General features: G+C 42.6%; 1 protein-coding gene across 1 annotated transcript in view; it reads right to left on the bottom strand.

The window, feature by feature from the left end:
- Positions 1–18,977, bottom strand: part of kcnh3 (potassium voltage-gated channel, subfamily H (eag-related), member 3) — a 107,906-nt gene extending 88,929 nt beyond the window's left edge. Inside the window, exon 1 of the mRNA XM_031873419.1 lies at positions 18,133–18,977. Coding sequence (XP_031729279.1) covers positions 18,133–18,208 — 76 coding nt within the window. The 5' untranslated portion in view covers positions 18,209–18,977. The remainder of the gene's footprint in view (positions 1–18,132) is intronic.
- Between the last annotated feature and the right edge of the window lie 1,276 nt (positions 18,978–20,253).

Raw genomic sequence — 20,253 nt, forward strand, 5'->3', positions numbered from 1 at the left:
TATACACACACACACACACACACGTGTATATACACACGTATATACACACACACACACGTATATACACACACACGTATATATACACACACACACACACACGTATATATACACACACACACACACACACGTATATATACACACACACACGTATATATACACACACGTATATATACACACACGTATATACACACACACATATATACACACACACACACGTATATATATACACACACACACACACGTCTATATACATGTATATACACACACACACACACACACACACACACATATATAAATAAATAAGTGTCTCTGTGTACACATCATATACAGTACTTAACAACATTATGTTTTCATGGGCCAACAAATAAATGAAATAGAAAAATAAACACTTGAACTGTACTGCAGATGGGCCGTCTTTGCATCTGAAATGACTAAGTGTTAAATAAAGATGTGGCGCTTCACACAAACCCAGAAGAACTCGCACCAAAGCCGATGGTGGAACAGAAAGCTCACAGTCAAACTGCAGTGAGACGTCCCTTATTGATGTTCACGTAGTTCACAGATTCATAACATATAGGAAGACAGAGACAAAAGGCAAAAACAGACTTGGAGCATAAGAGGCGGAGGGGGTGAGGTGGAGGCACACATACGGTGACAAATAGATGCAGGCGAGCCGGGAGCCAGACAGAGGACATGCAGAGGAGAAGTTATCGCTGAGTTAAAAGGGTAGCGCTGAGGCTACAGAGGACATTTTGGAGATAACAGGTTGGAAAACATGAACAAAGCGGAAGATTAAAAAAAAAAGAAAAAAAAAAACTGTTAACACTGTGATGGAGCAAGCTGTTGTGTTGTTGTTCTGAATCAAGACTGAGGAGCAAACCATCATCTCAAAACAACTCATATGGCCAAAGTCCAGTTTATGTCCATTTATTTTTTTCACTTTTTGTTCTGGTTTCTCAGAAATCTTACTCAGAACTCACGATTGGGACAATTTCAGCTGTTTAAAATAAAATAATTATATATACACATATACACACACACACACACACACACACACACACACACACACACACACACACACACACACACATATATACACACACACACACACACACTACAATTTCCAATCATCTTTCAAAAAATGTTGCCGTCTATACAACGCCAAAACATACGAGATCCTCAAATTTAGTGCATTTATTTCTAAACTATACAACATGGTGTGGACAACAATTTTTTTTAGATGCATTAAAATGAAGTCAGTTTTGTGCGTTAATGTCCTGTAAAACGAGGAGAGGCTTCTACTTATGAAGTAAGTACTTAAATAAATAAATAAATAGCGGAGCTTCATATAGTAGAGAGGTGTTTAGCAAAAATAACATTCATTCATTTTATTTCTGTGTCATGCCAAACATGTTGGCCAATCCTACATGGAATAACAAGACGCCACTATTTCGAAAAAAAACTAAAAACAAAACAAGAACAAATAATTTCAGCTGGAAAGTAACAGTCAAAAAGTGTTACCTAAAGTTTAAAAAAAACAATTGTGTTTACAGGGAGTCGTCTGGATAATTTCAGAATACTAATTTAGGTCAAGTTGATAAGAAAAACATTGAATTGCTTCTTCTACATAGCTCCGCCTTTAACTTCCCGCCATCATTAGGTGAAATAATTTCACACAATTTTTTCATCTCACAGCCGACTTCTGACATTTGTATGAACACAGCATGAGCCTTCGACTCTTTTTAATGAACCTGCAGTTGCTGAAGTGTGATTTGACCAGGAACGACTCGAGCACCTTCAAGAGGAGCTGGAAGTGTTGCAACTGATGAGGAGTTTGTTCTGCTAGTTTGCAGGAAAAACACTTAATTAACACGTCAGGAGTTGAGCAGTGCGGCAGAAAAGGTTGCGGAAATGAATTAAAAGATATTAATATCAACCCTTACGTGACATTTCCCTTTAAATAAGCTGATTGGGGTGCAACTGATAAAATAATATTGGATTATTGTTGAAATGTATGTCATCTTTTAAGTAAATTGAAGGAAAATACTGCACATCTTTCTCTAAAGATTCTTACAGATGTTTTTAGATTCATGCCTCCTTTAAACCTAGTTTTTGTACGATTTTTTCATACGCACAGAAAATTCCCCAAATAAATACTACAGTGGAGAAAAGACAAATGTATACCACACAGAAATCAAGTGCATGATAACAAAGACGTTATTAAGCTGTACGGATAAAAGAGGTGCTTGGAAATACTGATTCACACAATGCAGCCACAGTGATTACCGCTGCACGAACAAAGCAAGACGACTGTATGACTGACAGCCAGATATGATAATTGGACAGAGACAGACAGATGGACAGACAGAGGGATAAACAGAGCGACGGTTTGGACGGACGGACTGCCAGATGAAAAGATAAACAGATGGGCAGACAGAAAGGCAGACGGGACTTTGGCACTGCTCATAAAGGCAGAGAGAGAAGTGGACAGACAGACTTATAAATAGGCCGGTGGACAGCGCACCACTCAGAAGTGGACAGATTGCTATTTGACACTCATTTCAGACCTGATAAATCGTTTGACGGAGTCTCAACAGCCCACAGCTGCAGCACTCACACACACACACACACACACACGGGAAGTTGTGCTTGAATTTGGCTTCAGAGTCACACATCGACCATATTTACATGCAAGGAACCGGGTTACTGGGAGAAACCATTACAGCAGGAAATCAGAGATGTCACAAACTGGCTCAGGGAATGTGACGAGGAGGGAGTCCACGCAAGGTTTTATGTAAAAACCAAACAATTTATTAAACGGAGGTTAACACAAACAATAGAGTGTGCAGATCAGCGAAGTCGGTGATGGAAGCAGTGCATGCATGTGTCACCTTCCAACCAAAGATTGGTGGTTTGATCACCCGGCTCCTCCAGTCCATGTCGGTGTATGCGTGGTGTGAACCGTTAGTTAGCCCGGGCGGATCGGCGTGAAAGGGTGGGTGACATGTAGTGTCACGCTTTGAGTGGTCGGAAGACTAAAAAGGAGTTATACAAGTCATTTTACCCATGTACCATGATGAATGTCAAGAAGGCGGGTCGTATCTGGCATGAGTCACTCAGAGACGTCAAGGGAGGAGAAAGGAAACGCCAACGCAAGAAAGCTGGTGTTCTGCAGAGAAGCAGCGACAGTTGGGATCATGAAGGACAATGAATGAATGCATTATGACCCTCATTCCTGAACTAATATCTGCATATATACAATATAATGACCTAAATTAACTGAAACCGGATCCCACCACCACAGCAGTCAATGCAGGAGACAGCTCAAGGTGCTTCAGGTAGGCAAAAAATCATTGTTTTTGATTCATTATTTTGGTGAATGTTGAGATCACGATATTTTACCACAATTGCTTAATGACTTTGAAGACATTGTGCATTAAAAAGGAGAACATTTTGTACATTTTAAAGTTAAATGCATCCATCTGGTGCACTTTGAGAGCAAAATGAAAAAGGCTAAATGAAGAACTTTGTGCTCTTGTAAACAACCGGCAATCATAAACTTATCAAGTAATTCATAACACAAGACAAAACAAGAGCGTCAATGAGAAACGAAATGTGGCAGAATAATCATTTTCTCTCAATTATCTTGTTTTCATAATCTTTGGCAGCCAAAAATCGTAATTGAATTGAATAGTATATGAATGAATGAAATTTATTTATAGAGCGCTTTTCACAGATATAACATCACAAAGTGCTTAACAGCAGAAATTTAAAAGCATAAAAAACACAATGTGACCCTAGGGTCAATAAATTACATACACAGAATAAAATAAAATACAAATTAAAACATATTTTAAGAGCAGGTCTAGGACTGGTACTAAGTAAACTGGTACAGCATCAAGCCGTGTGATATTTATGAGCAGATGCCTGCTCTGTTAGTATCCGGTGACATTCACAAGGAGACGCAGCACATGGGCGACACCGTGCACATACCTGCTGACCAGGGTGAGATTTCATGTTCAACTTTGAGAAAGAAAGTTTTTCCGGCACATCCCCTCAACCTTCAAGAAACACACAACGAGGAATACTCGAGTACAGCACAGCAAATAATTGACCCTCAAGATGTCTGCAATCATTTTGATAGGCTGGTCTGCGACGCATTCTCACTCAAAATGCATCACCGACTTGTCAAGTTGCACTGCTTGTAACCGGCGTCACATAAAAATGCTTTTGCTGGAATATACATTAGGCCTATTCTTTATGTAAAAAACACTTTGAGGGGCAAACAACGTTCTCGAACATCCGTCTCCTGGTGGAAAGGAAAGTGTGCGTTTACATTAGCAGTCAGTACAGACTACATGGTGTGAAATGACAAACAAAGAGCTAGAATGGCGGTGTTATTGTACGCTAAATGACATACAAATTCTCGTGTAAGCCTTCATAAGCCATTTGGTGAGACCGGGACGGGAATCGCTCACAGTTCATCAAACGTGGTGACACAAAACTCCTTCCATATCAGCCAGTATTCCCCATCTGTTCGCACATATCATGGCTGATCACCCAGGCATTGGTTAGGCCACACAGTGCATGACACGGGCACTGGCGTTACCCTTCTGCCTCACACAATGGGGGCCTGCTAGCACCCAAAGGGGGAGAAGAAACCCATCATGGCTCATAACTGAACTGCGTTTCTGAGACCATTCTTCATTCATCAAAACCTAATGGGCCAATGCTCTGACAGGTGACCTGGAAGCGACACACAAGAGGACCAAGGAGACTAATGTTCCAGTGACGGGATAGACCGGTGCCACTGTTAACATCAAGTATAATAGATGCAAATGAAAACAGTCAATACCGTCATGGCTTGACAGAGAACACAACCTACTGCATCCTCTTCCATTTACTGCGGCTAAATATTTCATGTTCCCATCCAGACCGATCCGTCAACTGTGCATACACTTGTTTTGTCTGGGCCATCCGTCTGCTCTGCAAAGACGAGCGACGTCTGGTCCATCCATCTCACCCTGTATGTTTTCACTTGCTCTCCTCGGGTTTCTCTTTGTTACGACGCCGTCTCTACCTCTTTTCAATTGGAAGTAGCTAAAGGCTGCACGAAATGTCTCCAGAAGTCGCAAGATTATGTTAATTGGTATATCATTTTATTTTTTTAGACAGTGCAATGGCCATGTAGGGAAGAGGCCGGCATGGATGTATGGGTCAAACAAACGCAGGACTTTGACCCAATTTACGTGTGTAACTTAAAGTTACTGTGAGTAACTTTTAGCTGGTTATATAATACAGTCTCAATTTAATGCTGATGCTTCTATATGACCTACATAAGTAAGCGAGAAGCTGTTTCTAGGTAGTTACTTTAACAACATGGTGTGAGCATCAGCGTTTCCTTCATTCAGTGTTGCTATTACACAAACGAAAAATGTGCTCCTTAAACACTTCCTATTCAGTGAGCGTTTAAAGTGTAGCATTCGCAATCTAACCTCAATATAAGTAATGTCAACAAACAGTCTCTCACACACACACACACACACACACACGATAAGAAGTAATTTCTGGATGTGTTGTGTATAATGTCTACAGCCTGATGAGAGATAACTAGAAGAGGTGCACTCTGTGGAAGAGAGAAGATTGAAAAATTGGCTGAAGATTACAATTTGGCGTCCGTGCTCTGAATTGTGGATGAGTTGAGGGAGAAGCAGGTGAAGATTTAAAAGGTCGGCAGTAAAACACTGCCTGTAAAATGTAAAACATGCAGGAGTACGTTTACAGCCGTCGTGTCGAAAAAGGTCTCGAACCACTTCACTCGATAAATAAGTAAAAATAACACAGAGGCTCGTGTTCCTGCTTCACAAGAGGTTGAAGAAGTCGCCAAATCTCATTTCACACTAAAGAAACCGAAGCGGATTCTTTTTTTTGCCGTCTTTGGTGGACTCAGTTCACATCCAGCTTCCTATGTCATCTCCTCACATGTTTACCCAACATCTCCTCCTGACATATTGCATTGAGAGAAACACATGTTAATACGAAATATATATGACACTTAGCATGAACGATGCATTTTAAGCTTCTAACAAATTAATTTAGCCCCGTCTTGTTGTCACTTGTTTATTTAAACTATAAAGTAGAAATCACAGAGTGTATTAACTATCAGTTCAGTGTACAGTACAGTTTTCCATCCAGCTTTACATTCAGGTTCATCTGGCTCTTTGTCGGCCAGATCAATTTGACATTTGTTTGTGATGTTGACGGGCTAGTCGGACTTTTCACCACACAGTCAAGTGTCTTAATTTGCTTCACCGTGGTCTGCAGACGCCAGTAAACGCACACCAGCAGCAGCATTGTCTGGTTCCAGTTCTGACAGGACCAGCACTATTTAAATATCACTAATGCAACAAAAAGATATGTTTATTTTTTTTGGTGCACGATTGGCTGTTTGCTGTCCTAAACTGTAGGTAACCACAGCTCTCTGTGTGTCAGTCACTTGAAACTAACCTGAGGATGAAACTGAATAGCACTTTTAAAAGTGGATTCATACTTAAACTTCTTCTTTTTCTCTGGGTGTTCCTCATGTAGGAAATAAAAGGCGTAGCAGAGGAAACAACTCTGCTTCATACTGTGTGGTCGTCAATTTAATTTATTCAAAAAAGTGTAACCACAGGTGTTTATGGCAGCGGCTGCATAATCGGCCCCTAAAGTTGTCGGCTCTATCAGAAAGAGAGGAGCACAACAAGACCTATTGAGAAGCTGTTGTTCAGTATCATCTCTCCAAAGCAGTCAAATCAGGCGATTCTCAAACTAATGGTGCGGTGGAACCAGAAGCAGCCATGCAAAATCTACACGTGCGATGTGGCAAAAAAACAGACAGGAAATAGTGTGGGCAGAGCTGCAGGAGCTAAAATGGCTGGCGAGCTAACAAGAGTATTAACAAGCTGTAAAATTACAGTATAATGTACAGATTCTAAATAAACACGGTCATTATCCTCCATCATTGTCCTCACAGTCAATGCAGCAGCTGCCTGAATCCTTTTGTTGTGCGGCTATACACACACACACACACACACACACACACACACACACACACACAAGTATATAAACAATCAATACTTAAATCTCCTCCTCCTCCCCCGGACGCCAAGCGAGCCTTGATATTTTTCAGGGTCAAAGGTCAGCCGGATTGATTGTTGGTGGCATCAATTGTCAAACCGGCGGCGAATCCGTCAGTCCCCAAACCTGAAGATGAAGTGACTTTTTCCCTCCTCGTTTCCAAATAAGCAACATTCTTAACACACCATCGTGTTTGGCATTTTAATAATGATCACGCTGTAATCTAATTGACTGCACGAAGCCCTGTGGCACTCCAACAATTCAGTTGAGGGAGAATCATGCGTAAAAGTTTCCCTCATCACTTTGACACCGTGCCATCATTGCGTAATCTTGCCAGCTATATTAAGAAAGGTGGCAATAATGCAAACGGCTGCCAGCCATACACACACACACACACACACAGTACCCAAACGAGGGTGCATACAGCCAATTAGTTTGACAGTGTAGAGCTGTGGCATTAAGAGCAGCAGTCAGTCACTGTTGCTTCTCCCCGGAGCTAACGGGATAAAAGGGGAACGAGAAGGAATAATATAAATTCCTGAGAGTAATGCTGCGCTCCAGACAACTCGGAGGTCGCAATTCTATCAATTCAAATTTCCAACTTCCGACCTCCAAGCGTTCCAGGTGTGCAACGCCAAACATTTCTTTGGCACAATTTAACTCAGCAGTGTAACCTCCACAATTTGTTGTGCTTTACCAAAAAACGTTTGTGCAGAGACGATAACTTTCAGAGATTGTTGAGCATAACCAGCTACCCGACGACATATTTTGACCTCAATTTACATGCAGAACGGGTTTTACTATATGATAGTATGTATTATTTTAATTAAATCAAGGAAAAGATATATAGCTAATCGTTGTGTGACTTCAGACAACTGCTTCTTCGTGAAGTCCGGTTAGACGGATTTGCACCGAGTTCACAAGTAGCAACTCTGACTTTAACTGGTGTTCTATTTTTCTTTATCCAGTAGGAGGAAGATGTAGCATAAGACTGTACATACTGCACCATGGCTGCTAATTTACATACATTTACATAATCCTGTTAGGATAAAGGCAAATATTGTCAAACAAATGCACTTAAATTAAGCCCTGTCTTCCTTTTATAAAAGGCAACTGATATTACTAACAGTGTATAACCCATAAATCAAGTGAGAAGTAGTCATTTTCCCATAGACTTCTATACAATTGACTTCTTTTTGCAACCGGAGGAGTCGCCCCCTGCTGGTTATTAGAGATAACGCAAGTTTAAAGCACTTCAGCATTGGCTTCACTCTTCAGAACCGGAGGTTGCCACCTGCTCTCAACACCTTTGCCTTCAAAACAATCAGGGACATCCACGCAACGATACCGTTCAGTTGCATCCTCAGCATGTATTTCCTTATAATGTGAACACATTCTGGGTGAGCTACTAAAGCACAGACCGCTCAGTCAGAGATAAAGACAATACAAGAGGCTCAGAAACACAAAAGAACAACATTGGTTCGGGGTCATGTCTTTGGGACCTCGTAAAGCCAAGTCAAGCCAATCTGTCTTGTCCAGTAACAGGTGCATCTGATGCTTTTCTTTTTTTATGGCAGACTCTCACTGACCACCTGCCTCTCTCTCCCAGTGCCCTGCCATGGAAAACAGCATTGTTTTTCTTTATTGGAACATTGCTTTGTCACTGGCCTTTTGATGCTAGGCAAGAGAGACAGACCCGTCGCCTTCTCCAAAGTCAATATTTGCTAAAATTACACAAAAGCAGGACGAGATGGCAAACCGGGGAGTCGTGGCCCGGGCTAATGATGCAATACGATGGTCATCTACCAATCCAAAAACAAACAAATGGACATGCACACATGTTTAATAAATATGAGCGTGACCATTTACACACAAGAACATGGATTAAAAAGGTGCTTTGAGACTTCCACAGCGGTAATCTCTGAAAAGGCTGTTCGGTGTCTCGTCCGTCTTCAGCGAGCAGGTTTGGAGGTAGAGAGCGACAGTCCCCGAGCACTCGCTGCCAAGTCCTGTTTGGGTCACTTGGCTCTGACGCAGTGTCTGTTTGACTGACTGAAGCGACTCCAACTGCCCTGCGCCACCTTTAACTCTCATCTCCCCCATATGCCACTATCTATTTTTTTCCCCTTAGCAAGGCTTTTCCAATTTAAATGGGAAAAAAGGGGGGGAGGGGGGTCTGTATGCATTACATTCAATCAGGCTGCTTGAGATATCCTTTTCCAATTCCAACACAATGCTCGTTCAAGATAAGAAAACATTTTGAATACAATAAGGTCATCCGTTACTCCTAACTCATGCAGGCTTTTCTTTTCTAAAACTTTGAAAGGGTGCCCAAACTTGTGCCGACTGATAGCAAGTAAACAGAGCTGAAGTAAATAAAACCATTTCTTGGCAATGACATGTTTGATTCAGGCTGCAATCATAAATCCACGTTGGCAGATTTCAGATGGCTATGATGTAGAAGTCACTTGAACCACGGATGGATCTGGCTACAAAACACTATTAATGATGCGAGCGTTAATTGAAACATCTGTTTTCTCTCTTTAATTATGTGCACGGACAGAAAATGACTGAGCATGGAACTCCGGTGAGTTTGATTTTTCAGAGGCTGAGAACAGCAGTAGTTGTTGTCACCGGACCAGCTCTCTGATCATCTCAGACGTTTCTTTCTCCTTCTCAAAGTACAGAGCTCGTCGGGACTTTGTGTCCTCTTCTCGTCCTTGTTTATGCACATATTTGCGTCTTTGACAGAATGATATCCGATGGCTATAGGAGGGCTGTGTATCCATATGTGCTGTACTGTATGTTTGGCTGCATTACTGTTTTTTATTTTTACCCGAGAGACAGGAGGATGCCCTTGGGAGCATCATGCTCCATCTGGTGACTTCAGAGGGCTGTACATCCCACAGCATCTCATTTCTGTACAGCGTGTCGCTCTTATGGCTGTGGCCAGACATGAACTTTGGCATCCTGCAGGAGAGAATATGGAAACGCCCTCTGATCTGTGCAGGTCGGTAGCGCATTGACTCACACATCATACACCGTCTAGTTCAAAGCAGCCGGCTGTGTCTGCTCCTCCGTTTCTAGTGCAGCCACTTTGACTCAGAGGTTCGTCACATAAGAATGTATACAAAGCTGAAAATAAAGTAATGAGTCTGGACGGGAGTTGAGGTTTAAGGCTGTGTGTGTGTTAAGACCACAGAATGGTAAATCGAGGGACGCGTCACTGCTGCTGGAAGACAGAGCTTATACAGTTTTCCATTTGGTTCACTGGTTGTGTATGGATAGCTTTTATTAGCGGCCAATTGCAGCTTTTAAAATGAGATTTACACTACACGGCCAAAAATGTGCAGGCATCTCATTCCATAAAGATAAGTATGTGGATATAGTTTTGGCCATATCGTGTATCTTTACAGGTCACATGTTTTAATGCATCATACATCACAAATTCATGTGTGTGGTGCAATAAAATTTTGTTCAAAAATATTTGTTCATATAATAATAATAAGTAATTTGCTGTAATAACCTGCTCTAAATCTAACAAAGTAATATAATTGTGTGCTTGTGGAAATACTGCAGGACTGTGAATATTGAGCTGCCTCTCAGGATAACAGCCATAGCGACCACAGCTAATCCACATTGTGGTTGACCTGTTTAAAATCATATCAGGAATGTTGGGGAAAACATTTTCTGTTGTGTAATATCCCCTCAGAGGAAGCATATAATGCTCTCCTCTTTTGTCCCCCATAAAGCCTTTTGATGCATTTACTTGTGATTTAGGGAGAGACAGTTCAGAATTTGTACACATAATTGAGCTGGCACTCAAATCTGGCTAAACAAGGCAAAATAGAAAAATAGGTTTTAGGAAATTTGCCAAGGAAAGACAATCGAATAGCTGTTCCCTCTGCCCCGTCTATGACACTGGTGAGTCCCGGGGCCTAATACAGCCGGAGCTCGGATTCATCTGCTTCCAATTGGAACATATTAGCTCAGAGCAGCCTTAATGTACCCCCTGTCGCTTAGGCTTCATCACTTTCATTTACTACCATTACAGTCCCGGGCTCAACCTGCACTTTTGCCTGGTGTGGTCGGTCGGTCGGTCGGTCTCCCTCTCCGGGCCACATTGCATTCTCTACATCACGACAACTGAAAAATTGCTCCAATTATGCTTTTGACAATGCTGGAGTAAAAAAACAGAGGCTCCAACACAGATCTGCTGGTTTAAAATAAGCAACTGCACACAAAACTTGACATTTTGACATCCATTTTCCTCATTTCAAGAGGCCCTGTAGCGCTGCCTGGATACTCAGCCCTATTATAAAAGGTCTTTCAATTGGCGGCAGACTTATTATTCAGTTTCATAACCTCTGTGTTCTTTGATAGGTACCATCAGTACAGCAGGGAAGCTGCAGACAAATGCCTTTTACAGAACAATAAAAGTGAGGAATGTATGATATGAAGTTGACCTCATTAACGCAAGTACAAAATGTACAATATGTACAATTAAAGAACATGAAAGCCGCAGTTGGCAACTTTTATAAAAAAATAACTTTGAAACAAGATTTTGTTCCTGCACTGCCTATTTGTCGCCTCAAAAGGTTTTCAGAAACATATTTTAGTTATTTAGCTGTGAAATGAAAAAGCCAAAATCAAGCACCGACAACATTTCCCTGCTGCGTTCTTTGTTCAAACCCCTGTCTGCTTATGTGGCGCTCAACACTTTTGAGGTTTGCAGAAGTGATTTTAATGTTTCAAATATGAAATTAAAACTGTCATCAGGAAAATCGGTATTTAAGGAATATCTTTTTCAAAACAAATAAAGATGGAGAGAAAGAAAGCAGCCCAGTTAAAAAAAAAAAAATATTTAAAAAGGCGACAAGTTCTCCAGGCCTGATCATCTATATTTAGGAATCATTTTAAGCCACTACACATGTTGCTTTCAGAAATCACCATGTCAGCCTTATTGAGTCACTAACAGGTGGGTGGTGAAAGCATCCATATTGATTATTTTAAACAGACTGCCATTGTAAATAATATATGACTGTTTGGGTAGCTATTGCTTTCAACTAACCCACTGCCTTCAGAAAGGCTGTAGCCAGAGAGAGTGTGTGTGCATGTGTGTGCATGTTTATGTGCATGCGTGTGTGTGTGTGTTCCTAACTTAGGTCAACTTCAGGGACACATTTCAGACTAAAGACCAGTTAAATGAGAACGGCTTGTCCAATTGGGGACAAGAGGATTTTTGGGTCAATGGTTAAGGGTTAGGGTGAATATCCATATTAATGTAAGTATGTAATATCCCCAAAAGTGGCCATGTGTTTCTAAGCACGAAAGAAGAAAACAACCCTGTAGGCCTTCAGCTCTGGGAGCCTTTTCTGTGTCTGGAGAATGGAAATGATCCAAGACCTGATTCAGTAAGTGAGCAGAGTTCTCTCATCGTTTATTATCTGACTGCGGGTGCAGCATAAGTGCAAAGAGGAGATTGTTGAATTCAGATATAATGAAGTGAGCTCATGTAATTGAGAGCTCTCCCGATTATAAATGATCTGAAGAGTGTGCCCGTCTAACTGATGGTTTTAATAATTCGCCATCCCAATCACAGTGCTCATGACTAATGGACGGGTCCTCGTGTAACTTGGTGAGATATATTATGCAGGCAGTGCAATGTGGCACATGTGAGTCTCCAGTGGATTCCTGCAGGTGAGGATGTGTGTCAGAGTTTATTGCAGAGGTAGTAGAGACCAGCAGCAGGAAAGAGTGGAGAGTGAGTACCTGCAGCCATGTCAGGTCACTGACTGCACAGAAGGGAGTAAAAACAACATAAGTTCAGTTCACATGAATGGCTGAAAGTGACCGAAGTCTCTGCCTGAGGATCTCAAGTAAAGTCATGGTCCTCTTTTAAAATCCCTCCAATTTATCTCCGATTGTAATCTGTTGTAATTATAATATTTTGGATCCATTATGAACACTCTTACTTAGAATTATTGCCACCATTATCGACCGAGATACATTTCTACTTAAACCCTGATCTGTCTGTCTCTCTGCCTTCAGTCTTATTCCCATTTTGATCACATCTGCCCGTGCCTTGAATGCACCACACAGCTTTTATTACTTCCCTCATTACCTACAAACCCTTATTGCTACCTACCTTCCTCCTCTCTCCCTCATCTGTGCAACTGTAGCCCTGATTCATAGTCAATAAAAGTAGCTGGGGATCAAAATCGTTGCTCTCCTTTTTCAAAATCAAGTGTCAGCCCGTTGGTCCGTCCACCACTTTGGTCTGTGCTGAAACACAGACACATTTTTGACAGATTGCCATGAAATCTTCTCTGACTTTCCCTCTTGTGCCACCATTAAGTTAAGACTTTCTGATCTGTGTGATGTGTCTCTAGATTGAAATATCTCCACATCTACTGTACTGGATGGAGTTTTGTACAGACCCCCCCCCCCCGGCTTCTGCAGGCAGGAACAGATATAATGATGGCTCGGCCCGGCTCTGTCACTTTATGCCAAGCCGCCGATTAAAAAGGTTAAGAGTCAACCATGCTAGCGGCTCGCTGCGATGCTTTGAACTAAATAAAACGTCAGTATCAACATGGATACCAAGCTGTGCTTTAGCTTAGTGCTAATTAGCAAATGTTAGCATCACGCAAAAGTAAGCTGAAAGTAAGTGAAGACGGACCTGCTAAACATTAACATCGTCCCTGTGAACGTGTGGCCATGCTGACACAACCGTTTACTTCAAAGCGTCGCAGCAGGCCGGTAGCATGGTTAACTCCTAACCTTTTTTTAAAATCGGTGGCTTGGCATAAAGTGACAGAGCCGGGCCGAGCCATTATGAAGCCCATCATTATATCGGTTCCTGCCTGCAGAAGCCGAGGGGGGGTTTATGCACAAAGCACCACGGGGGAAACACACACCTGAGACACGACAATGCTCCAATGCTAATCTGTGCTGTCAAACACACACACAGGCACAGATGCACACACTCAGTGGTGACAGTCTGTCTCCCTGCAGCCCAGAGCCGTGTACACTTGTTTTCTCACTTGCACATAATCAGGTGAATATCATGAGGTGGGAACAGACTAATGGAAGACTGAAGGAGGGACGCAGCAGTGAGGGATGAGGGAAGTAAGATCGTTTAAGTTCTCTCAGCTCTTACAGAGAGACAGAATAAACTTATCCGAGACTGGAGCAAATGGGCTTTGTGGCGAAGTGAGTATTATGTGTGATGAGGCTGGGAAGATGGAAGTGAAAGATCTTTAATGTAAAAATGGTGCAATAGTCCAATCTCTATTCTTGTAAGATACAGTATATGGGTTTATCTGCTTTTCTTAACATATAATCCATACATCAGTCCAGGTAACACGTTCAACTGTAGGATCTCTCTATAAATCCCGGACATTTGTGCAAAATTGGCAATGTGAGACGTAAAGACATCAGTTTCCCAGCAGATTTAATTCTATTCTATTCTTAAAACAGTGTAGGTGTAACAGAGTAACGGGGAAGAGACAGTCTGACACCAGGCTGTGTCAGATAAATAAGGGGCTCATGGAAAATTTGATATTGTACACGCTCTCCGTAAAAGCATTTTCTTTCTTGATCAGCAAAGGTTGGGCTACGCCTTCTACGATGACGCTACAATTAGGAGGTTTATTGTCATTTTGTTGGCCTTTTGCCATACAGCCAAATCTCCTTTCGGATTAAAAATGAAGGCTGAGAGTAGCAGTGGGTGCTAGCAGGCTGGTGGCAGCTTGTGCAGAGTGCTGGTCCAGACATGTCCACTTGATGTGCAGAGCTCAGGCCCTAACCTGATTAGGACCAAGCCAAGACCCACTCAATTAATAGGTCCAATTGACTCGTTTAGTCCCACACAGCTGTTGCCTTTTTTAGGAAGCACAGCGGCAAATGAGCATTGATTGAACTGTGCATGAAGTCTTCAGATGACTCATTGTTTCCTCAGTTTCCTCCAGACTGTAATTTTCACATATTAGCAAGTATAAAATAATGATTCTAATGAGACCTCTGCATGAATTCACTGATTGCAAAATGAACAGAAATTAGCAGGGTGCTCGGTCGACTAACAACTCTTCCATTTACAAAGTGTGCGTGCGTGTGTGTGTGTTCTTTTTCTCCTGCTGTTCTAAGAGGTGTTGGCTACAGCGTTCGTCATGAGACCGGTCTATAAATAATAACCGTTCTCCAAGTGTATGATTCAGAAGCTGTGACGTTAAAACTGCGACGTGATGCAGCGCTTAACGTCAATACTCAAAGGTGCTCGATTGGCAGCACATCTGTCGCCTCCACGCGGCTCTCAACATGGCGACGGCTGAGCTGGCTGCTCGCAGCCAACAGCGCAAACAGTGCTGACGAAGCTAACAGCGTTAACCTGGGAGGGAAACGGAGGGTGGGTGCTACGCTGCCACCACAACGCTGGGAAACTAAACAGCGTTATCAGCTGTTGATAGACTAATTGATTGGATAAATGCTGAGGAACTTGTGCATTTCAAACAGTCCTTCAGTATATCAGCAAGGTCTCCATCAGCTGATCAAAGACCTTGTTGGAGCCGTAAGACTTCACTGCGCAGTCTCTTTTTCCACCGTATGACGTTGATGTTGTCCTTGCACCTGAAGCTAACGAGGGTTGGGTGTGCACACTTCCCGCCTTCGCTAATTAGGTGTTGTGTTTGAAAACAGTGTAAAAAGTTATTGGTGACACGTGGAAGCAGATGTGCTTGTGCTCATGTGCTTGTTTGAAAATGAAGGAAACATCCGATTGGCTACAGATCATTCTGCATTTGTGCATCGAACGACGTCAGGGGAGTCTAACAAAACAAAACACATGGCAAGCAGTTTGTAAATGCAGGTTCAACAATGTTTTTGATGAAAATTTTAAATAATTTTAAATGCATACATTTGTGGATTTCTATTACTCGTATTCAAAACCAAAAAGTATTCGTGTATGCATCAGATGAAAATAAATATGTTTGTGAATCTGGCTTTCTTATTATTTTTATCCGCATTTATATATAAAACACATTTGTGAATCCTGTGTGCGTTCATTGATATCGAGACTGATCCGACTCCGTACCAAAGCGACTAAGAGAAGATGAAGTGCTTCTAGGTACGGCATCTGGCAGAGATGAGTGGCTTTTTAAAGTAATCATGACTGCCATTTGACCCCTCCCCACACACACACACACACACACACACACACACACACACACACACACACACACACACACAGAGAAACAAAGCTTCCATCACCTCCACAGACAGACACATAACTGGCCTCCATTCTCCCTCAAGTGTCTCATTTAATGCGATATACGAATATCTCACCATTTAACAATGAAAAAAAGCCCACATAGCTGCATGTTTGTCACAACTAGACCCGTAGCAGCTTCATACATAGACATCCCAAATCCCCCCTCCTCCCACCAGAGCAGCTCCACCACATTCTTCCATCATGCACACACACTCCCGCCCTCCCCACCCCCACAACCTCTCATTTCACCCACACACCCCCCTCCTCCTCCTCCTCCGACGACAAGCAGAAAGGCCACGATGAATTCTTGACACACACGCGAGTTAATTACAATGACTGCACATGTACTGCTGGAGAAGTGTAATTATCAGCACCTCGGCAAATGGAAGGCCTTTGTTTTAGCCAGTGAAAGAAAAATAGCTAGGCTCGGACCACTTCTAGACATGAAGAGGATCTACAAAACATGATCATTTCCATCCTACTGTATTTGTGTGCGAGCATAGTATGGGGGGGGGGGGCATGAATGCAGGGGGTGGATGAATGCAGACTATAGGATTATAGTGTAGACCTGAATTATTTGTAGCCTCTTTGTCATATGGCACTTAATAACTGCGGAGACATGAGTGTGAGAATTAAGGATATACAGCACAGAGAAGCTATTACTTTCTTTTTACCCTAACAGCAGATCCAGCAGCAACAACAACTCACTTTGCATATCAAAGTCGGAGCATTTAGATGTCCTGTGGACAAAAGTGAGAGGCACCATTGCCTCTGTGTTTTGTCAGTGTAGTTAGTAGAGGAGAGGACTTGGAAAAAAAACCTTGAGTGAGATCGGGATCTGCCTTAAGGAGACACGCATGATGCACGGTCGACTAATCTTTTCCATCATGCTGCCAGGCTTAACTGGTTTTGGGGAGACACTGGCTCGCCCCACTCACAGACTCCCATCGCCCTGAATAATCAGTGCAGACGATACCAAGCGCGATATAAGCATCTCTCACCCGCCCACCTACCCAGCATGGGCCCAAACACACACGGGCTGCTCATCGCATCTGTTCACAAGACACCCTTGCCAAAGAAAAAGAAAGAAATCTCTATATATCATCTCTCTCTCTCTCCAGCATCATTTCAGCTGCTATAAAGTGTGTTATGATGGAGCTCAGAATACAACAGACTCATCTCAGGGGAAGTGAGGCACAAAAGCTTTGAGTTTGATCTGCAACCTTTCTGGTGAGACTGGTGGAATAAAAGAGAAGATACAGAGTGAAGCCTGGACATGTGTGCAAAATGGACACAATGGCCACAGTGGTGCACAAAGGAACTGGAGGAAGTCTCTGATCATAAAAACTACAACAGTAGGCAAAAATCACAGCTGGCAAAGTCTCTCAACGCCTTTGATTGCATGCTTCTATTAGAAAACATTCGGAAGTCACTGCGATCCAGCACAAGACCAAGAATGCTGTTTGTGAAAGCCCAATATGATGCATTTGTGGAACTTACTGAACACTGTTTATTTGTGCTTCTTTGTATGTAGCCCATCTAGCTCAGACAGGTGCACACTATATCTTCTAAGAACATGTGTCCTTATTAGGCAGGGTGAAAATCTTTGTAACTTAAACTTGCATCAGAATATTCCTGCATGCAGCTCCCATACAGTTTGTACCCTTCTCTCATGTATATACATGAAGTAGATATCTGAACTGTGTGTAGTGAGGATCACGGGAGGGCTCCCGTTTGTTACTCACGGGTGCCATCGAAGCGGGTGGCGATGGTGTCCAGGAAGGTGTTTTGCGGGGCCAGCAGCCCTCTCATCACCGGCATTCTGCTCCGGGTGGACTGGGTCCTCCTGCCTCGGCGCCCCGGGGCCGCGCTTGACTCCTGCGCAGACCCGAAACTAGGCAGGAAGCGAGAGGTGCCCGGTGCGCATCCCAGCCCCTGGAGAAGCGCACCGATCCGAGATACGCGCGGTGACTCCACCTTGGCACCGCGGGGGTTGTGACCATAATCAACCAAGCGGAGAGCGAGTATTAACCGTGGGGATGCCCCTGTGCACCTTCCGACGGTTGGAGAAAAAAATTATAATAATTAAAACGCCAGTGTGCGCTCGCAGAAAGCAAGTGCGCTGGAGAGAGCTGTGAGGATGGATGGGTAGACTGTAAGTTTTTGGTGCTGATGGCGCGTGGAGTGAATCTTATCGCTGCAAGCTCCTCCTCGACTCTCTCTCTCTCTCTCTCTCTCTCTCTCTCTCTCTCTCTCTTCCGTGGTTATCGTGCCACAACTGAGAGCAGATGCAGAGTCACGTGACGCCTCCCAGGTCTTGCCAAGCTCTGGTCCCGTTTCAAAGTGGAGCTGGGAGACAACAAAGAGACGGTGTTTTGGAAGCCAGTGGCATTTCCCCCTGATGTGGACATCTCCGGGTGAAAGAAAAAGTAGATCGAATAAATAAAGTCCGCAGTTTTCACAAAGCAAAGACCGTGCAGCGTCTTTTGAAGTCACGGCTTCATAGAGTAAAACACAAGAATCCCACTTTACTGCATGTTGCAGTGCCCGTTCAAATTCCCGGAGTTATACATGCATGTGGAATGAACTATGTGAGAATGAGGAATTGGTTTTAAGATTTCCTAGGAGGACCGTAACATGATCGACTCCTCCGCTAGCTCATCGCCTCTCCTCAGGACCACATGGCCTCAAGCAGTTGGAGATATCAGGAAGGCGTTCGGTTCTTATTGCGCAGTGAGATTCTGCCATCTGCTGGTGACGCAGCGCAACTCGTGTTCCTTTTTCCCCACCTGGAGAAGAAATAGGAGAAATATAAAACTTAGATACGAAGAGTAGGACTATCTCATAGTATAAGTTGAAATAGTATTATGTCTTGAATAAAAACACAAATAAATATTGTTTGTATCAGGACTGTGGTGAAAAAAAAGCTGTTTTATTATTTGTCTGTACCCACTTGTCATTATATCTACATTATTGATTGTCATGGTGTAAATATTTTGTAAAAGCACTAATGGTCAACCACAATATCGTTGCAATATCGACATTGATATTTGGTCAAAAATATTGTGATATTTGATTTTCTCCATATCGCCCAGCGCTACATTACAGCATTACATTCAGGAATCACTACGAGACCATGTGCAGACTTTAAGAGGAAGAATAAGTGAAGGTTTCCCCTCAAGAAAGCACAGCAGAGGACGTTTTAGTGTCAGTTTTGTTGAAAACATCTCAAAACTGCTCCGTGGCATTGTAGTTAAACTAAGGGGTAAAAAACTGCACTCGTGACTTACTGAGTGAAATACAGAATAATATAACATTTTAATGGGAACCCTGAGAGCAAGGTTTACCAACTTTGCAAAATAGGAAACTGCCCCAGGGGCCCAGACCTTGAGTCCATAACTAGCTCAATGTGTGGTCCTGTAAACTTGCATTTAACTGACATACCAAAAAACATGGGGCCATATAGTGTAAAGGAGTTCATGGTAGTCTCTGGGTCTATCAACATGTAATGAAGCTGCAGTTTCCAGCCTCTGTCTGCACCACACTAATGTGAACTTGGCACAGAGCAGAAGTAATTGATTATTTATTCACTATAGAATATGCATTTGAATAATAAAAATAAAAAACAGACAATTGTGCATAACAGGTCAGACCAATGATTAGACAGGCATCCCCCTCTTAAGAGGCCCAGTGTGTCACACGAAGGTTATCCTTGCTGGTACGAACAAAGTTGATGTTTTTAGGTTTTAACGTCATACATTTAAAACCACACAGGCTATTTGCTTTTCTTTTCCACTTAGGAAGGCACTCAGACAACACATTTATGTTCACATCAAAACATCTTCCACATGTCTCTTATCTATTCA

This window comes from Anarrhichthys ocellatus, unplaced genomic scaffold (assembly GCF_004355925.1).
Source record: "Anarrhichthys ocellatus isolate YVR2014 unplaced genomic scaffold, GSC_Weel_1.0 scaffold71, whole genome shotgun sequence".
Taxonomy (NCBI): domain Eukaryota; kingdom Metazoa; phylum Chordata; class Actinopteri; order Perciformes; family Anarhichadidae; genus Anarrhichthys; species Anarrhichthys ocellatus.